Source organism: Lygodium microphyllum, chromosome 17, assembly GCF_053477565.2.
Source record: "Lygodium microphyllum isolate KBCC chromosome 17, Lygodium_microphyllum_v1.1.10, whole genome shotgun sequence".
In the NCBI taxonomy this organism is placed as follows: domain Eukaryota; kingdom Viridiplantae; phylum Streptophyta; class Polypodiopsida; order Schizaeales; family Lygodiaceae; genus Lygodium; species Lygodium microphyllum.
Window position 1 is genome coordinate 105,062,163 of NC_141151.1, and position 17,033 is coordinate 105,079,195.

General features: G+C 43.7%; 1 protein-coding gene across 3 annotated transcripts in view; it reads right to left on the reverse strand.

Moving 5' to 3' along the window:
• LOC148022224 (Amidase family protein) overlaps positions 1-17,033 on the reverse strand; it is a 227,549-nt gene that overhangs the window by 209,064 nt on the left and 1,452 nt on the right. For all 3 annotated transcript variants that reach the window (XM_087697868.1, XM_087697866.1, XM_087697867.1), the window contains exon 3: positions 16,948-17,024. In XM_087697868.1, the coding sequence (XP_087553994.1) occupies positions 16,948-17,024 (77 nt within the window). The remainder of the gene's footprint in view (positions 1-16,947; positions 17,025-17,033) is intronic.

The following is a 17,033-nucleotide window of genomic DNA, read 5'->3' on the forward strand; positions in this document are numbered from 1 at the left end:
ATCCTTCGATCCTCAAACTTGGCATGCATATTTTCATTCATGGTACATATTATATATCCCCATCCATCAACATTAGCATGTGAAATAGTGGAAAAGAAAGGAAGAGATATGTACATGTGGATAGAGGAATCAACTATGGTATCCTTCAATACTATGGATGTGGGATGGATAGCTCGTTGATGTGAAAACCCCTAATTTGATGGTGTCTCCCTTCAAGGCTACAAGTCCTGAGCAATGCACATGCTCTAGGAGAAAAGTAGATGCATTCTCTTTGTGGATTTTCAGATGCAAAGTAGTCATTTTAAGAGAAAAGAAAAGTATGCTTCCCTAAGGTATGCCTTATGATTAAAAAGGAAGCCATCTTGTGTGTCTCTTCTAGTCATGGTGGTGCTTTTGATACAATCATGGTGAAGCATTGCAAGGTGATGATGCCCTAAACCATTTGTGATATTTCTTTTTCACCATGTCATAGACATGGTGGTCATTGGAGCACTCAAGGTAAAGATATAGACTTGCACTTAGGATGATATGCATAAGAAAGACTCAATGTAATTTTTGGCAATCAGAGTATATACTTGAGATAAAGGTGATGCACACTCAAGGTGCAGGTAAAGTACATGAGTGATGTTCAAGGTGGTGGACACTTAATATAAAGCACCATTGGCACTTAGGATGGAGTTTTTATACACAATCAAGGGAAAGTACCACTAACATTCAGGATAGAGGTAGTTTTACAAACATTGAAGGTGGAGCTTTTTCCCAGTCGGGGTGATATAGAAGGTTTCGTAGGACAAGAACAACAAAAAAATCACAACATCATAACAAATGATGGTGTTCAACAAATTCTTCATGATGGTGTTCAATAAGTTCTTCAAGTTAGTTCCTACTCACTCATGGTGGTGGAAAGAGCACAAGCAACCTCCTTGCGTATAGTCGTGGTGGTATAGTATGCACTTACGGTTAGAGAAAAACTCACTCAAGGTGAATGTTAGACACTCAAGGTAAAGCCTAATGATAGTCAAGGTGATTTATGAATAGTCAAGGTGATCAAATACCACAATTAAGGTAATAGGATCAAGCTCCATGGTCTCCTTCCCACATAATCATGAAGATTATCCTTCCAAACACATGGTTGTGGTAATGTGAGGATACAATCATGATGCTCATCGAGGTCATGCTATTTGTGGTACACTTTTTACACTATGCTCTAGAATGGCAAAATCAAGTTTCCAAGTATTGCCTCAAGTATGAGGTTACAATACTAACATTATCCTTTAATCATTAAAACAACAATAAATATTGTTATAAAATAATGAACCTATTCTTTCACTTATGATCTTCAAGATAATATGTCAATTATAGGCTCTATCAATCTCTGCAAATAACTCAAAGTTGGGATGCATTCTGTTGCTCTACAATAGATCATGTTGTGGTTCTTTTTATGACTTTTATTTGGTTTTTTCAAGAACTTAAAGAAATCTAATCTAATCTCTACTCATGTTCTTCCATTAGATTGATTTCCTTTCAATTTGGCTTTCATAATAGCCATATGTGTATTTTGAATTAGTTATGCATTTTCATGAGGAGAGCAATGGATCACTCTATGGATACTCTTCAATCAATCATGTGATCCTATTTGTACACAATGGTGAAAACAAGAGAAATCAAAAGAGAAGAGATTTGCTTGCATGCCCGAGATAACATGTTTGCCACTAGGTTATCTCTTCTTGCAATATGCTGAAATTCAGGGTTCAAAGATTTTATGTATGTAATCCACCGAAGCATAGCAATATCCGAGATAGCACAACTAGTAATCATACCCAATACTGGCAAACAATCAGTCTGAATGACTACACGAGCACCCATAAAATACTCCTTATCACATTTAAGAGCTATCACAATTTTCCATAATTCTATTTTTACCTGTGGATACCTTCTCTGCCGTTCGGTCAATACTTTAGTACCAAACCAAATTGCATATCTTTGCCCTTTCTCATTATCTTGCCCAATCGCCCATCCAATTCCGATTAGGCTTATATCAATAATAATAATGATAGGCTTCCCATGTAAATAATCAGTTTTTCTCAATGTAGGAGCAAATTTCAAGAGCCATTTCAATTTCTTCATTTCTTTTTTATGCTTTCTTTCCCAGTGAAACCTCTGACCTTTCCTCAAGAGCTGATATAGAGCATTAGCTACATGTTCAAACTAAGGAATCCATATCAAATAGAACACACCCAAAAATCTACGCACCTCTAATACATTCGTGTATACATCTTACATTTTATCAATCCCATCTATTTTCACTGGTGATGGTTTTCGCCCATAGGGCCCACACATATGTCCAACAATCAAAACCTCTTCAACTCCAAAGACTGACTTTTATCCAGAAAGAGTTAAATGCACCTCTTCTAGACACGTTAAAATTCTTTCACAATCAACAATATGGTCTGCAACAAACTATCTACATCCATGAGTATTCATCTCTTCATTCTTTTCATCCACTACACACCCTTTGATCAGAACATCATATAAGAAGGGCATTGTCAATTGTGGTATAAAGTCCCTGAGTACCCTATTCATAGCATTTATCATGTATGCCACTGAGTTCGTTGCCCCCTGCAGAAGAGTACACATGCGTACTAACCCCAAGGGAGTCTTCATGGTTGTGATATCCCTACTCTCAACTGCAAATTGAAACTGATCATACCCCGAGTAAAGATCACCCAAAGAATAGATCGCTCTGCCTACAAAAGCCTCTTCAAATTCATCAACCACCACAGGACTTGCACCCACATTTCTTATGGTCACTTTATTAACCGACTGCATGTCTTGAATAAATCTCAAAGCCCCATTTTTTTTTGGCACAGTAAACCAACAATTTAAGTACGGGGCTAAAGAGACCTCCAAGATCTTTATGCATACCTTTTCATTTAGCAAATCCATTAGCTTTGGCAAGTAGGCTTTAGGCACTAGAATAGGCCTCAAGTCCCATGGTACATGTGGCACAATAAATATTACCATAGACGTGATAACATTCGGATCCACACAACTTATTTCAACTGGCTGAAATACAAATGTTTTTCCATGCCTAGTCAACATCTGCATAAAACAATCTCTTTCAACAAGCAAAAGAATCCCTTCTGCACCAACTTCCAGTCCTTGTAATGTCTCAACTGTAAACTGATGACCTATATCTTTAGGATCACGTAAACTTGGCTGCCTTGATACTTTCTCATGCAGACCCTCACTGTCTGGTGGAAGCGGCAAAGCAACTGGTTTCATCTTTTTGTCAACCATCTGATATTTTGTCTCCACAACTGCTTCAGCTCATTGTAGTCCTTTCCCTTGAGCAAACAATAATATAGCATCATACATGTCCAAAGTATATACTGATAACACTTTATTTTCAACCTTATTTTCTGCATGTATGGTTGCTGAAATTTCAGCCATAGTGTCTGCAATATTCAGCCCATAAAAGAGGCCTAAAATGCCTTCATTTTCATCTAACAACCCCAATGCTCTCAGTTCCTTAGCAGCCCGTTTCATAGATATGTGTTCAGCCTTGTACATAGCTTCCTTAGGCTTAAACCAACATGAACTATTTGTTGTAAACTGAGAATAACCAGCAGTAAATGCATGCTTCATTCCATTAGGTGGCGAGTACATCCTCTGAACAGCACTATTGTAGCCCTGCATTACAACAGTGCTCAGTGAAAATCTGATTCTTTGAATACCCTTGCATTTGGAGGCAAAGGAGACTCTCGGAGCATATCCCGATGCCTAGGATAATTAACACAAACGGTAAAAACTTGGACCGCTTTTCTCCCATCCTTGCTTCTGACTCTTGCATAAGTAGAACCATCATCAAGCACCTTTGTTTCCATACACACTCCTGTAATATAGGACTCTCCCAAAATCACTGCATATGAGGAACTATCTTGCACAAAGAAGTGCTGCTCTTCTTAACCAAATGTCACTTTTACATTAGGACATGCAGCATAGAACTCCCCTGAAGAATTATTTGCAACCCTCATATAGGACCCATGGTCAAGCAAAGCAATGCAAGGAGTTTCACACTCCTCTATTTTCACAACCATTTCAGTGGTAGCCCTTGCTGAGTGATTTTTTGTGTAATGACTCTAAGAAATAAATCCTAAAGTCTCTTCCCCATATTGTTGCATCTGCCTCCACCATGTATATTGCTACAAGACAATGTATTTTTAGCCACTTTCTTCTCCTTTCCACATGTTGTCCACTGATCAATAACATCCTCCATTGATAAACTAATACTTACATCATGCTCATATTTAGCCCAAATGCCCAACAAACCAATTTCCTCTTCAAATTGCAGTAATACACTAGTGGTATCTCCAAGAAACTAATGCTTCCTCTTAATTATGTCTATCATTTCGTCATAAAATTCCCGCTTGGCAATCCCAAGCACCTCTCCCAAGGTGAATTCTACCCAACTGTTTGAAATCCGTTCTTCAAGAATCTTCTTGAGATCCGTGGTTATCTCAATATCAGAATGTAGCTTATATCTTGGTTGCTTGCCATAGTTACCTGGAACAGGGAACGGGACCCCCTGGAATGGGAGGAACGTCCAAGGTCGGGAAACGGGAACGGGGCGAATGGCACATGTCTTAAGTCCCCCAAATATGCACTGCATGACCCAAATTTTCCCAAAGAATGTCCATCTAATTGTCCCAATACCCGTCAATGCTTGAAATTGACCCAAATGTCCCAAAATTGACTCGATTACCCCCATAGCTCCAAATTGCCTTGAATTGCCCCAATTATCCCAATTTCCCTTGAAATTAGACAATATAAATGGATGAATATCTTGGAATTGAGGATCGGCTGAAATTTGATTCTGATTTGCAAGAGTTGATAATGCATCAAATTTGAACTTTGCATGGACTCCTAATTAGCTTGTGGGTTGTCTTGACACTTTGAATCTTCAACCCAAGAGAGAGAGAGAGAGAGAGAGAGAGAGAAGAGGTTCGTTAGCGATGGCGGAACTGGCTCCCCCCTGACCTGCTGACATGCGTCCTGCCCTGTGCACTGCGCGAGATCTCCCCTCAGTCCAGCGTGGGGTTCGTTCTGCCCTGACGACAACATCTCGCCCTGCCAACCTTCCCGCCCTGACACCCTGCTGTGTTATCTTGCCCCGACATTTTGCTCTGCACTGGCCATCGCTGCGTCAATCTTCCTGTGCCCATTTGCCCTGGGAGCTCGCCTATGTACTTGCAACTGCTGACAGGCGTGAAGGTCGTCTTACTTGCGAATCGTAGCTCTGTATCTGACCTGCACAAGGTCTGTTCGTGGCATCCTGCTTTGCTTTCGGGCAGATTGTGGCAGCAGAGAGAGAGAGAGAGCGCGCCCTGTAAATAGCTTCAGATCTCTTGTTAAAGTGGTGATACAACATGGTTGGTCGACATGGACTTTATTGACCAAACGGTGGCAGCCCTTGGTCCGGATTCTAAAACAAAGGAACCAAAGGATATGGTTCCTTGCACAGAAGAGATGCCACCTAGTCCTGACTTCTAGCCTACAGGCAAACGCACCAAGCATACCTCGGAAGATACAATGGATCATCAAGAACATTCTTATGCTCAAGTTGCTTCTCATTCTGTGGATTCTCAGGATATTGACTGGGAGCATTTGTTGGAGTTTGCCAACACTCTGCTTGGTGATTATGTTCAACATAATCATGAAGCGTTTTCTGACTCTGCCAACTGAAGATGTTTTGGAAGCCACTGTGGATCCTAAAAATGTTTTGCGCTCATTCTCAATGTTTTATGAACGTGCTGTTATACTCTTCTTCACTGGTAGGATCCCAATGCTTTCTTATATTCGCCAGTGGCTACAAAGTCTACTACAAGGGGAGTGTGTTGAAGAGATTTTTGTTGGGCCCCGAGGCTTTTATGAGGTTCTGTTGAAATCCGAGAAGCATCATGCCGATCTGCTGACTAAACTGCCATTGTTCTTTGATCGCCGTTTGGTTCATGTTGTGCCATGGCGCCCAATGGCAGATTTTCAGCGCTTGCTTCAACGCGAATGCCCGCTGTGAATTAAAGTGGAAAACTGTTCGGCTGTTTATTGGCCACTATTAAAGGATACCATGGCCGTTGTGGACACTATTTTGGTTCCCCCGAGCCTAAGGGCCACGAATCGTAACCGTTTGTGCATGTTATGGGACACTACTCGAAAAAGGCTTGCTTGGTTACGTCTTAATTGCTCTGGCATGCATCCTTTGCACTTTCGTTTGAAATGGCGCAACTTTGCAAGGCATTGTTTTTCGTGTAGAAAATTGGGGCATTTTATGGCCGAATGTCCAGCGAAGCAACCGACTTCAGATGCTGAGCACGTTTTGCCTCCCAAGGAAGATATGGTGCTTGATGCTCCGTTGCAGGATGCGACCCAGCCACCTAAAGTTTTGGATAAAAGCAAACAACATGTTTCGGGTTTGGATTCCCATGACAATGACTGGGTAGATGTACATGCAAAAAAAGGTAAAAGGTTTGATGCTGGCATGGTGGATACTCTGCCTAATGCTTCACAAGATTCCTTGCGTACTTATATGCGCAAGAAAGACATGTTGTCTTCAGAGCACACTACTCATGCTATGGTTTCTTCTGCTCCTCGCAATCAGCACACTAGGAAACTATATATGGATGGTCCGAAGGGCCCACCTGCTAAGTTGGCTTTTGATGCTAGAGGTAACATGATTACCCCATGGAATCATCGTTATCCCCGTTCCATCCCCAAGACAATGGATACACCGTCTACCTCTAAATCTGGTCATCAGAACTCTTTTGCCGTATTAGTTGATTTTTTGGATGAGGGAGTCCTTGATATTCTAGCAGAAAATGTTAAATCGAGGCAAGCTTTGGCTCATTCCTGATTTTCTTTTTTGAATGTACATGAAGATAGCCACGTGGAATGTGCGAGGCATTTGTTTTCGCAATAAGCAACATGCCATGTGGAGTTTATTGCATGAGAATCAGTGGGATGTCTTGTGTGCTGTTGAGCACAAGAGTCACGGTGAAGCAAGAAAAGTTATGGATTGCCATGGGTTTCGCTTTTTTTATGCAGGGACACATGCCATGCATTATTCTAGTGTGCTTATGATTGTACATGAGAAATATCAGCCTCTTCTTATTAAAAATGATGTACATGGTCGTTTTGTGGTGATTGAAGTTTTATTTGAAGGAGAGATCTTATGGTTAATTGGGCTCTATGCTCCAAATGACCCTTTATCCCGCTGGGATCTTTGAAATACTTTGCAAACCTCCTTGTCACTTGGCAGATGGGGTTTTTTTATGGGGGATTTTAATATGTGTGTTGATTCTTCACAGTCCACATCAGAGCATTCGGTGATGGACGCTCTGGAAAGCTGGGTGTGGAATGCGTTTGCTCTTGCCGTACTTAAGCAAGATCTCTGGTCATGGCTACACCCTTCTTCTACAGGGTTTACTTTTCATTCTGCGCAGTGTACAACTACATGGTCGCGGTTGGACCGCATGTACATCATGCAGGATGATGCTTTTCTTCCTGAGATGCTGGAAATGAAAGTGTTGCAGCAGTATGCCTTGTCGGACCATTTTCCTCTACAGCTTGAGATGCTTATACAACCCATTGCACCTTTTAAGCAATTTCTGGATAGACTCCCTTTGCGTTTCAACTTGTCTTATTTGAAGCATTCAATCTTTCAGGATTATATGCAGCAATTGATTGATAGATTTTTATTGGACTTCTCCTCTGAGGACAATGCTTCTCTTGAACGATTGCTCTCTAATGTGCAACGGGTTGTTCAGCAGTATGGGATCCATCATGCCTCTCTTTGTCAGCGGCATCGACAAGCAGCAGAGGAATTGTTGGCTTTGGTTCATTCTCTACTGGTGGAGACTCCCAATGATGTATTTCTGCTGCCATTGGCTATGCATTTGACTGATCTTATTAAAGAGTTTTAGTTGAAATCTTATCAACAGGCCAAATTGCAAAATTTGACTGAGAATTTGCAAGATAGTGCTTCTCAGACTCATAAGTTCTTTCGAGCTCTCCATGCATCTCTTGCTCAAGAGAATATGACTAGACTCCAGGATGCAGAAGGTCAGATGGTCACTGATCCTCAGACTATTGTGAATATGTGTAGGAATTATTTTCTAGACCTTCTTGGTTCTACTCCTTCACCTTCTAACCAAATTACTCATGCCCGCTCAGTTTTCTATGATTTGGTCCGCAATCAAGTTCCACATGACATGCAAACTACTTTGGAGACAGATATTCGTAAGGCGGAGGTTACAGATGTTTTGTTACACTTGCCCAAGGATAAAAGTCAAGGTTGGGATGGTCTCACCAATGAATTCTTTCAGGTTTTTGCTACCCGACTGGTGAAACCATTGACGGCTATGTTTCAGCAGGTTTGGGAAACAGGGTTCATGCCTTCCTCATGGAAAGGACTTATCAAACTACTTCCAAAAGTTTCTTCGCCGTCTATGTTGAAACATTGGCGATGAATTTCTTTGATGGGTTCTATGTATAAAATATTTTCCAAAGTGATGGCGAATCGGCTCCATAAGCATCTTCCTGCCATTGTGCATCCTCTTCAATATGGTTTCATTAAGGGCCGAAACATTCTGCATAATGTCTTAAATGTGCAAATGGCTATTGACTATGCAAGGCACTCTAATCAAGAGGTGGTATTGATTCAATTGGACCTGGAAAAGGCTTTTGATTATTTAGACTGGTCTTTCATTGCAGAACTTATGTCTACTATGGGCTTTGGTACTCGGATGTCTCGTTTGATCTACACCATTAGTGTTGCGGCTTCTTCGCGAGTTATGCTGAATGGTGGTGTTACCCAACCATCTGTCCTTACACGCTCTATGAGACAAGGTTTCCCTTTGAGTCCTCTCTTTTTTGCCCTTGCGACTCATCTGGTTCTTTCGATGTTATCTCATATGGCAGCTTCTACTCAATTGGCTGGATTGTCTCTTCCTTTTGGACAGCACTTCATTAGTCAATCCTTGGCTGATGACAGCTTTATGATTTTGCGTGCGGACAAGGACAATCTTCGCAAAGCATTAGATGTTTGGACGCTCTTTGGTCATGCTTCTGGTCTTCATATCAATGCTTTCAAATCAGCCATTCTCAATTGCACGAAGTCCGATTTACAGTCATTGGGCTGGCAGGGACAGGTTGTTTCCCGTGGTTCCATTGTCAGGCATCTTGGGTACCCTTTGGGTGTTGATGTTCAGCCATAGCAACTACTAGAGTGGATTTCACAGAAACTGGCAGCTAAGTTTTGTTAGCAGTCATGTTTGTCATGCCTTGTCATCTCCTGCCTGTGAGCCTCAGTCTGAGTCAGACGAGGACATTAGGAGCTCTGACATGTCTGTCATGTGTTATGATGGGGGAGGTTAGTCACTCTTGACTGGCTGTCTTAGGTTGTGTATTTCTTTTTGGCCTCTTTTTGTGGGCAGCCACTGGCTGCCCGGCCACTTTTTTGGTCACTGATATGGGGCGCCCATTTTAGGGCATTTTTAGGGTTTGCGTCCATTTTAGGGTTTGCGCCCATTTTAGGGTTAGGGTTAGGGTTTGTCCGTTGCCTATTTATAGGCAGCCCCCCTCCCCACTTGATCACTTGTCTTCTTGCAGATTCCGACACTCCTTCTCCCCTGTGGTGGTGTTGCCATCATCATCAGCCTGATCTGGTGCCCTCACTGACGCTGTGGGCTGCGTGCAGGGACTGATCAGTCCATTTCAGTGTATTCAGCATTCATTTCAGTCAGTGCAGATTTCTCTTCCTTATTTTCTGCTTTCTCTCTCTCTCCCCCTCCGTGTTCGTATTTCCTCTTCCGCAGCGCACTCTCACATGGTATCAGAGCCGAAGGAGAGTACACGGAGCTGAGATTTACGCGGGAGAACACCCACAACTTTGCGTTTGCTGGTCAAGACGTCTCCAACAGCTGAGGCGTCACCTCTGCACCATCTTCTTGATCAAGGCGGCCTGTTTTGGTGTCAGATCTTTGCGTTTGCTGTTCTGGCGGTTGTTCCATCTTCAGGCGGCTCTTTTCCTACTGGCGACCTATTCCCAGGCTGCATTTTCAGGCAGGCGGCTGTTTTTCCGTGGTGATTGCATCGTCAACATTTGCGTTTGACATTATCCTTGCATTCTGTGCAAGGCAGCCAGCTCAGGAGCTTCTGGTGTTTGTGTTTCGGCACCGGCAACCTTCCCTTGTTGTGTTTTGGTGTTTGCAGATATCGAAGATGTCTTCTCATCAGTTTACGGGCTTTGATGACTCAGATGACGAGCTTTTGTCTCGACACTCATCTGAACGGAGGCGTGATTTCTATCACGAGGACTGTCGTCCGGAGTCTATTCCTCTTTCCCGTCCCCCTTCTATTCATGTATCTCGGCGAGCCCCTTCCAGTGGGCCGAAGATGCAGCCTTTGGTACCCCCTGTACAGGTACCCGTACTTCCTCCGCTGCCCAAAGAGGACCGGTTGGATGGCTCCAACTTTTCTCTATGGTCCTGTAAGGTGGAGTGTATCTTGGACTCCTTCGATCTTTGGGAGCTTATTTCTGTTCCTATTCCCCGGCCTCAGGTGGATCCCGCAGATGGGACATCTATGGATCGTGCAGCCTTATGGGATCGGCTCAATTCTAGAGCCCGATCTTTCCTCTTTTTGAGTTTGCAGGATTCTGTCCTTATTCATGTTCACAGGTTGAAGACTGCAGCGGACGTGTGGAGAAAGCTCGCGTCTCTCTATCAACAGAAGACGTTTGCCCACCGGATATCTCTTGAAAAGAAGTTGTGGATGCTCGCTATTGATGATAGTCCTTCCATGAAGGACCACATCAACAGATTACAGGATATGAGGGATGAGCTTGCATCCCTCGGTCGGACGATATCTTCTGAAGACATGGCTATGATTCTTTTGACTCAGCTGCCATCGCCTCGGTTTGATGTCTTCTACACCAGCCTTCTTACATCGAGGATCCGTGAGAAGCTTCTATGGGAGGAGCTATCCCCGCTTGTCTTGGAGCATGACGAGCGACTTAGAGAGGTCAGTGCTATTGGATCCGACTCCACTAGAGCCTTTATTACAGGTTCGGGAGGACAGAAGAAGAAGACGAAGTCAAAGGCTAAGAAGAAGGACAATTCTTCAGGCTCTGACTCAGATTCAGAGAGCCTGAAGTGCCCACACTGTGGGAAAGGGACACATCCCGAGGAGAAATGCTGGAAGAAGTACCCTCACCTTCGTCCAGGAGAGAAGGATGGATCTACATCGGAGCCTTCTTCTAACTCTACACCAGTTGTTACCTATGAGTCAGTGTTCCTTCATATCCATGCTTTGGAGGAGGATTCTTCTTCCGTGGCTGCAGTGTCTTCTGCGCAGCCTTGGTTAGTGGACAGTGGTGCTTCGAGTCATATGACTCCCCGAGGTGATTTGTTACAGGATCTCCGTCCATCAGAGGGTTCAGTCACTGTTGGTGACATTTTATCGGTGCCTATTAGTGGTGTTGGCACATTGCCTTTGTTTACCAACCGACCTTCGAGCTCCTTTTCACAGGCCCTATATGTTCCGGATTTGGGCCTTCCCCTCCTCTCAGTTTATGGCCTTACGAGGCTTGGCACACGAGTGATCTTCACCGAGCATGCCGTTGTTATTGAGGATTCTTCTACAGGAGCTATCTTATCTACAGGTTGGCAGGAGAGCAGGCTTTACAGGCTCCATTCCCCTTCTTTGATGCAGGGTCCTCCGCGGCGTCTATTGCTACACCCGTTCCCGCTTGTGCACCTTCTATTCCACAGGTTCCTTCCCATCCCCCACATTCTCCTCCGGTGGTTCCCTCGTACCCCCCATCCCTTTCAGAGGGGAACGATCTCGGTGATGCGGCTGTGGATTCCCTGGCCCCTAGTGTTTTAGAGGGGGATTCCCAGGATCGTGAGGAGCTCCTTCAGCAGCGGCAGTCTACATCGACGGACTTCATCGACATTGGCATTCCTCTTGCCACTCCAGGATCTATTTCTTCTTTGGCCTTCAGCCACATCCAGGATCTAAGAGGGGGTGTTAGCAATCATGTTTGTCATGCCTTGTCATCTCCTGCCTGTGAGCCTCAGTCTGAGTCAGACGAGGACATTAGGAGCTCTGACATGTCTGTCATGTGTTATGATGGGGGAGGTTAGTCACTCTTGACTAGCTGTCTTAGGTTGTGTATTTCTTTTTGGCCTCTTTTTGTGGGCAGCCACTGGCTGCCCGGCCACTTTTTTGGTCACTGATATGGGGCGCCCATTTTAGGGCATTTTTAGGGTTTGCGCCCATTTTAGGGTTAGGGTTAGGGTTTGTCCATTGCCTATTTATAGGCAGCCCCCCTCCCCACTTGATCACTTGTCTTCTTGCAGATTCCGACACTCCTTCTCCCCCGTAGTGGTGCTGCCATCATCATCAGCCTGATCTGGCGCCCTCACTGACGCTGTGGGCTGCGTGCAGGGACTGATCAGTCCATTTCAGTGTATTCAGCATTCATTTCAGTCAGTGCAGATTTCTCTTCCTTATTTTCTGCTTTCTCTCTCTCTCCCCCTCCGTGTTCGTATTTCCTCTTCCGCAGCGCACTCTCACAAGTTTCTGTATTGGAAGTCGCAATCTTGGCCCTTCCATGTTCGCCTCAAAGTGGCTCAGACAATTATTTTGCCAATGCTCACATATTTCTTGCCATTGCTGCCTTGGACTACTACTACTTTGAATGCTCTTACTCAGCACATTCATTTCATGTTATGGAAGAAGGATTCCTTGCATGCAGGCATTTCATGGATTCCTTGGTCGCATACATGTAACCCCAAACGCATGGGTGGTGGGGCTATTTTGGATGTCGAAACTCGTATGCTGGCACTTCGTAGGTCTCTTTTTCGTGCCATTGCGTGGATCATCACCGGTGGGTCGTTATAGCCCGTTATTTTCTTGAGGATCACGGGCTTGTGCATGGTAATACACAAATTCGGAGCTCCTGGTGGCATGTTCTTAATGTAGACTCTCGGTTTTCTAGTCCTTCATCATCCCTGCTTGCTCATTTGGTATGTTCCTGGAAATTGGTTCTCCAGAAGGCTCAGTGGCATCCAGCAGAGGACCGCTTAGCTACTAACTCTTTTCAACTGGAATTGTTGGCAGCCTCGTGATTACTTCTTGGGAAGGCAAACATGAGCTCAGACCAAAATTTAACCGCATGGCACGTTTGGGCTTGACTTCAGTTGTTGCAGATGCCACCCTTGCCAGTTGCAATGTGTTGATATCGTTTCGTACAGCAAGGAGGCTTTTCAGGATCCCTCGTTGATACCGTGATTTATGGAGACAGCTTTTGATGCATCTCTAGCCCCAATCTGAATCCATCCAACCTATAAGGACCAAAGGTGAATTTCAAGTGCCTGCTAGATAATGAATACCAATGGGGGTCCCCCTCAAGAACCACAAAATCCTCATAGCAGCCTGCCGATGTACAATCTAGGGTTCACTCATGAACACGGCCAACAAACCTACAAGAAAGCACAAATCAACCCGAGTGCCAAATCAAGGACCCAATCAAATGCCTATAGCAAGTAGCATCCACCACCAAAGAATCTACATGGGCCATAGCCTTCTAGTTCGAACCCATAGGAGTAGAAATGACCTTACAGCCCTCCATCTCAAATGTGGCCAAAACAACTGCATATACCACTACTAGGAGATGAAAATCCCCCTCAAAGTTTGGTAAATCTCATGGCCTAAAAAGAAATGAAGAAGACCCGTATCCATCATCTCGAACACCTCGTGTAGTGCTACCTTAGTTTCCTTGACCTTTTGGGCATGGTCACCTATCAAAATAAGATCATCCACATAAAGCACAAACAATACATGCTCTCTAGTTGAGGTGTGGACATATAGCTGGGGATCAGAAGAATGTGAAGATATGCTAGGGTTAGCACTGAGGAAACACAACATGTACAACCAAGATTGAAACACAAAGACTCAGACAGAGACAAGTAAAACTCAAACCGTAAAAGCAAAACACAAAATGCAAAAACTCAAAACTCAGACACGAAAACAAGCACAAAGAGAAGAAACTCTGAAGTGAATGAATGCTATAAATGAGTGTAAGAGTGTACATAATGCACAAGTGAAGAGTAATGTAGTGTTAGAGAGTGACATCGACTGAAGACGGATCCCAAGTACAATAACCACCAAACAATCGGAGATGACATAGTGCTAAATAATGAAGGGCAACAAGCTGGTCACCAAACTACAACAATCAGAGGCTGAAATCTAGTAAATGCAGCCATGTACCAGTAGAGAAAGGCTGAAAACTGATCACCCAAGGTAGAGAATTGTCAGGCAATAACAAGAGAGGTGTTTGCTGATGTAGACGGCTTGTTGGACAACAAAAATGCAGATATTGCAACACTCACCCGGTGGGAGAGATGGCAACAGCCTGTTGCTTGGCGCCAAATGCTAAAAAACACAGGTTGATCAGGTACTATGATGACACAACAAATGGAGACCTCCAAACAACAGGACGATGGCTGAAAGCAAGCCCACCTAGGGCTGGATAGTAATGGGCTACAGTCGATGATGGTTGCCAACATTTAATACTAGTCACTAAAGAAAAATGCCAAAAAGTTTAGGGTTGACCCTGGAAAAATCCCAAATGACTATGACAATGTCCGGCAAGTATAGACTGACTGTGGAAAGCAAAGACTGGTCTTGGAATGCACACAAGAAGCCGACAAATAAATAAAATGCACCTAAATTGCCATAGCTCCTATGTCTTTGTCACACCCTAACAAGAGCTCACAACTAGGAGATGGCAGACTGGCATAACTAGCATAGGCAAGCAAACAATTCTTGCATTACGTGAGGTTGCATGATCAATTCCACAAGAAGTCCTCCATGCACATCCATTCAAAGGAGCAAGGGTTGGTTGCCTCTTCTTCAGGAGGGAAAACCAATAGTAGCAAGAACTCACAAGATGCGAAGGCAAGCCAAAACAAGGGTGACACCCCTTCCTCCAATGGAACCCAAAAACCATAACCCCTTTGGCAACAAACTCCTAAGAAAAATAGGTTTTGCATACACTAGGCCATATTGACGAGACCTCCATAGACTTGGTAGGCCACTGGATAGCCAACATGCATCCTTTCTGCGATGCCCTGGCTGCTTTGGGGTGGGTGCCTTGGGGTAAACATTGTTGGTCTCTCCTTTTAGCTCAGTTTTGGACTTGATAGGGGACGTTGAGCTAAAACATGCTTTAGGGCTAATCAGCATTTTTTAACATTCCTAAAGCACGCTTAATTAATGCAAAATGCAAATTTAGTGCATAATTCAAGAGAGTTTCAGTGGTCCCCCAAAACCCTAATTTTTTGCCAATGTACATCTATAAATAGACAAGCTAACCACCATTCAGCCTCATTCTTTTGTGCACGTTTCTCACTCTACCGTGTAGATTTCAGCCATCAACTACCTTTCAGCTATTGTCTAGTCATCACTGACTGTAGCCCATCACTATCCAACCCTAGGCAAGCTATTTTCAGCTATTGCCCTGCTATTTGTAGATCTCCATCTGCTATGTCACCATCGCACCAAATCAACCGTGACATGTTGTTGCCATCTCTCCCACTGGATGACTGCTGCAATACCTATGTTTTACTGTCCAACAGGCTGCCTACATCAGCACATGCCTCTCCTATTGTCACATGACAGTTCTTTGCCTCAGGTGACCAATTCTCAGCCTTCTCTGGTGGTACAGTGTTGCATTTATCAGATTTCAGCCTCTCAGTGCTGTGTTTTGGTGACAAGCCTGCTGCCCTTCATTATTCAGCACTCTCTCATCTTCGACTAGTGGTTAGAACACTCAGGATCCGTCTCTAGTGGACGTCACTCTCCAACACTCCATTGCTCTACCCTTGGGCATTCTATACACTCTTACATTCATTTACAGAATTCATTCCCTTGAAAGTTTTTTCTCTCTGTGTTTGAGTTTTGAGTTTTGTGTTTTGTATTTTGTGTTTAGGGTTTGAGTTTTGCTTGTCACTACTTGAGTCTTTGTGTTTCAATCTTGGTCATACAAGCTATGTTTCCTCAGCACAAGCCCTATCACATCTTCACATAGGGGAGAGGGCCGATTGGGTGCCAAGTAGTGCCAACTATTTAGACTATGGTCCTTTGTGAGAAAAGGACCACGTGACTAGGCTACTTCCATCCTTCACTGCCAGCGCCATTTGCACCTTGACTAAAGAGAGAGATCTACAAGCTCGAGGATCCCCATTGGTCAAAGCAACAACCATGATCAAGTAAACAATTGTACAATTTTGAATCATAATACCAAAATACAAAACCTGTGTGAATTATAGAGGAAACACACTCAGCTGGAACTCCTAGAACCATAGGGTAATGGAAAGGTCAATCTATTTTACCAAAGGATCACCAAACATGGAGTTCATGATACCAAATGGCCCAGCATACCATATCACATCAATGGAGCCAGGCAATCTTCTAGAATGCCAAAAAGAACCTTGGACCTGTTAGTTTAACAGGGTAACAGAGGTAGGTCAGGTTAACCATTGGGGCAAGAGCCCAATGTTAGCAAAATAAGTTTCTAGTTTAAGAGTGCTACAAACAAGCAAGATGCAGATCTCTTATCAGCAAATCAGCCCTGAAAAGTGAGTATGAAATAGTAGTCATACACCTTTGAGCTCACAAACTTTGGAACTTGAGGTAAAAGCACATGAATATTAAGGGTGTGTGAAAAAACTTCATGAAAATGACTTGGACAGTGTGTTTGCAGTCCAATTTCAAACAATCAATGAGGCTAGATGCACTGATTGTGCAGAATCGAGAGCACATTCAAGAAGAGGAAGCAACTCATTCAATTTTCCTTGTCACACAACTCAATACTTCTCACACCTTCTCCACAGAACCACCAGCAAATTGGAGCAGTTTGCCATCAGCCAAGGAACTTACAGAAAACTCACCAATGACCACTGCAAAAG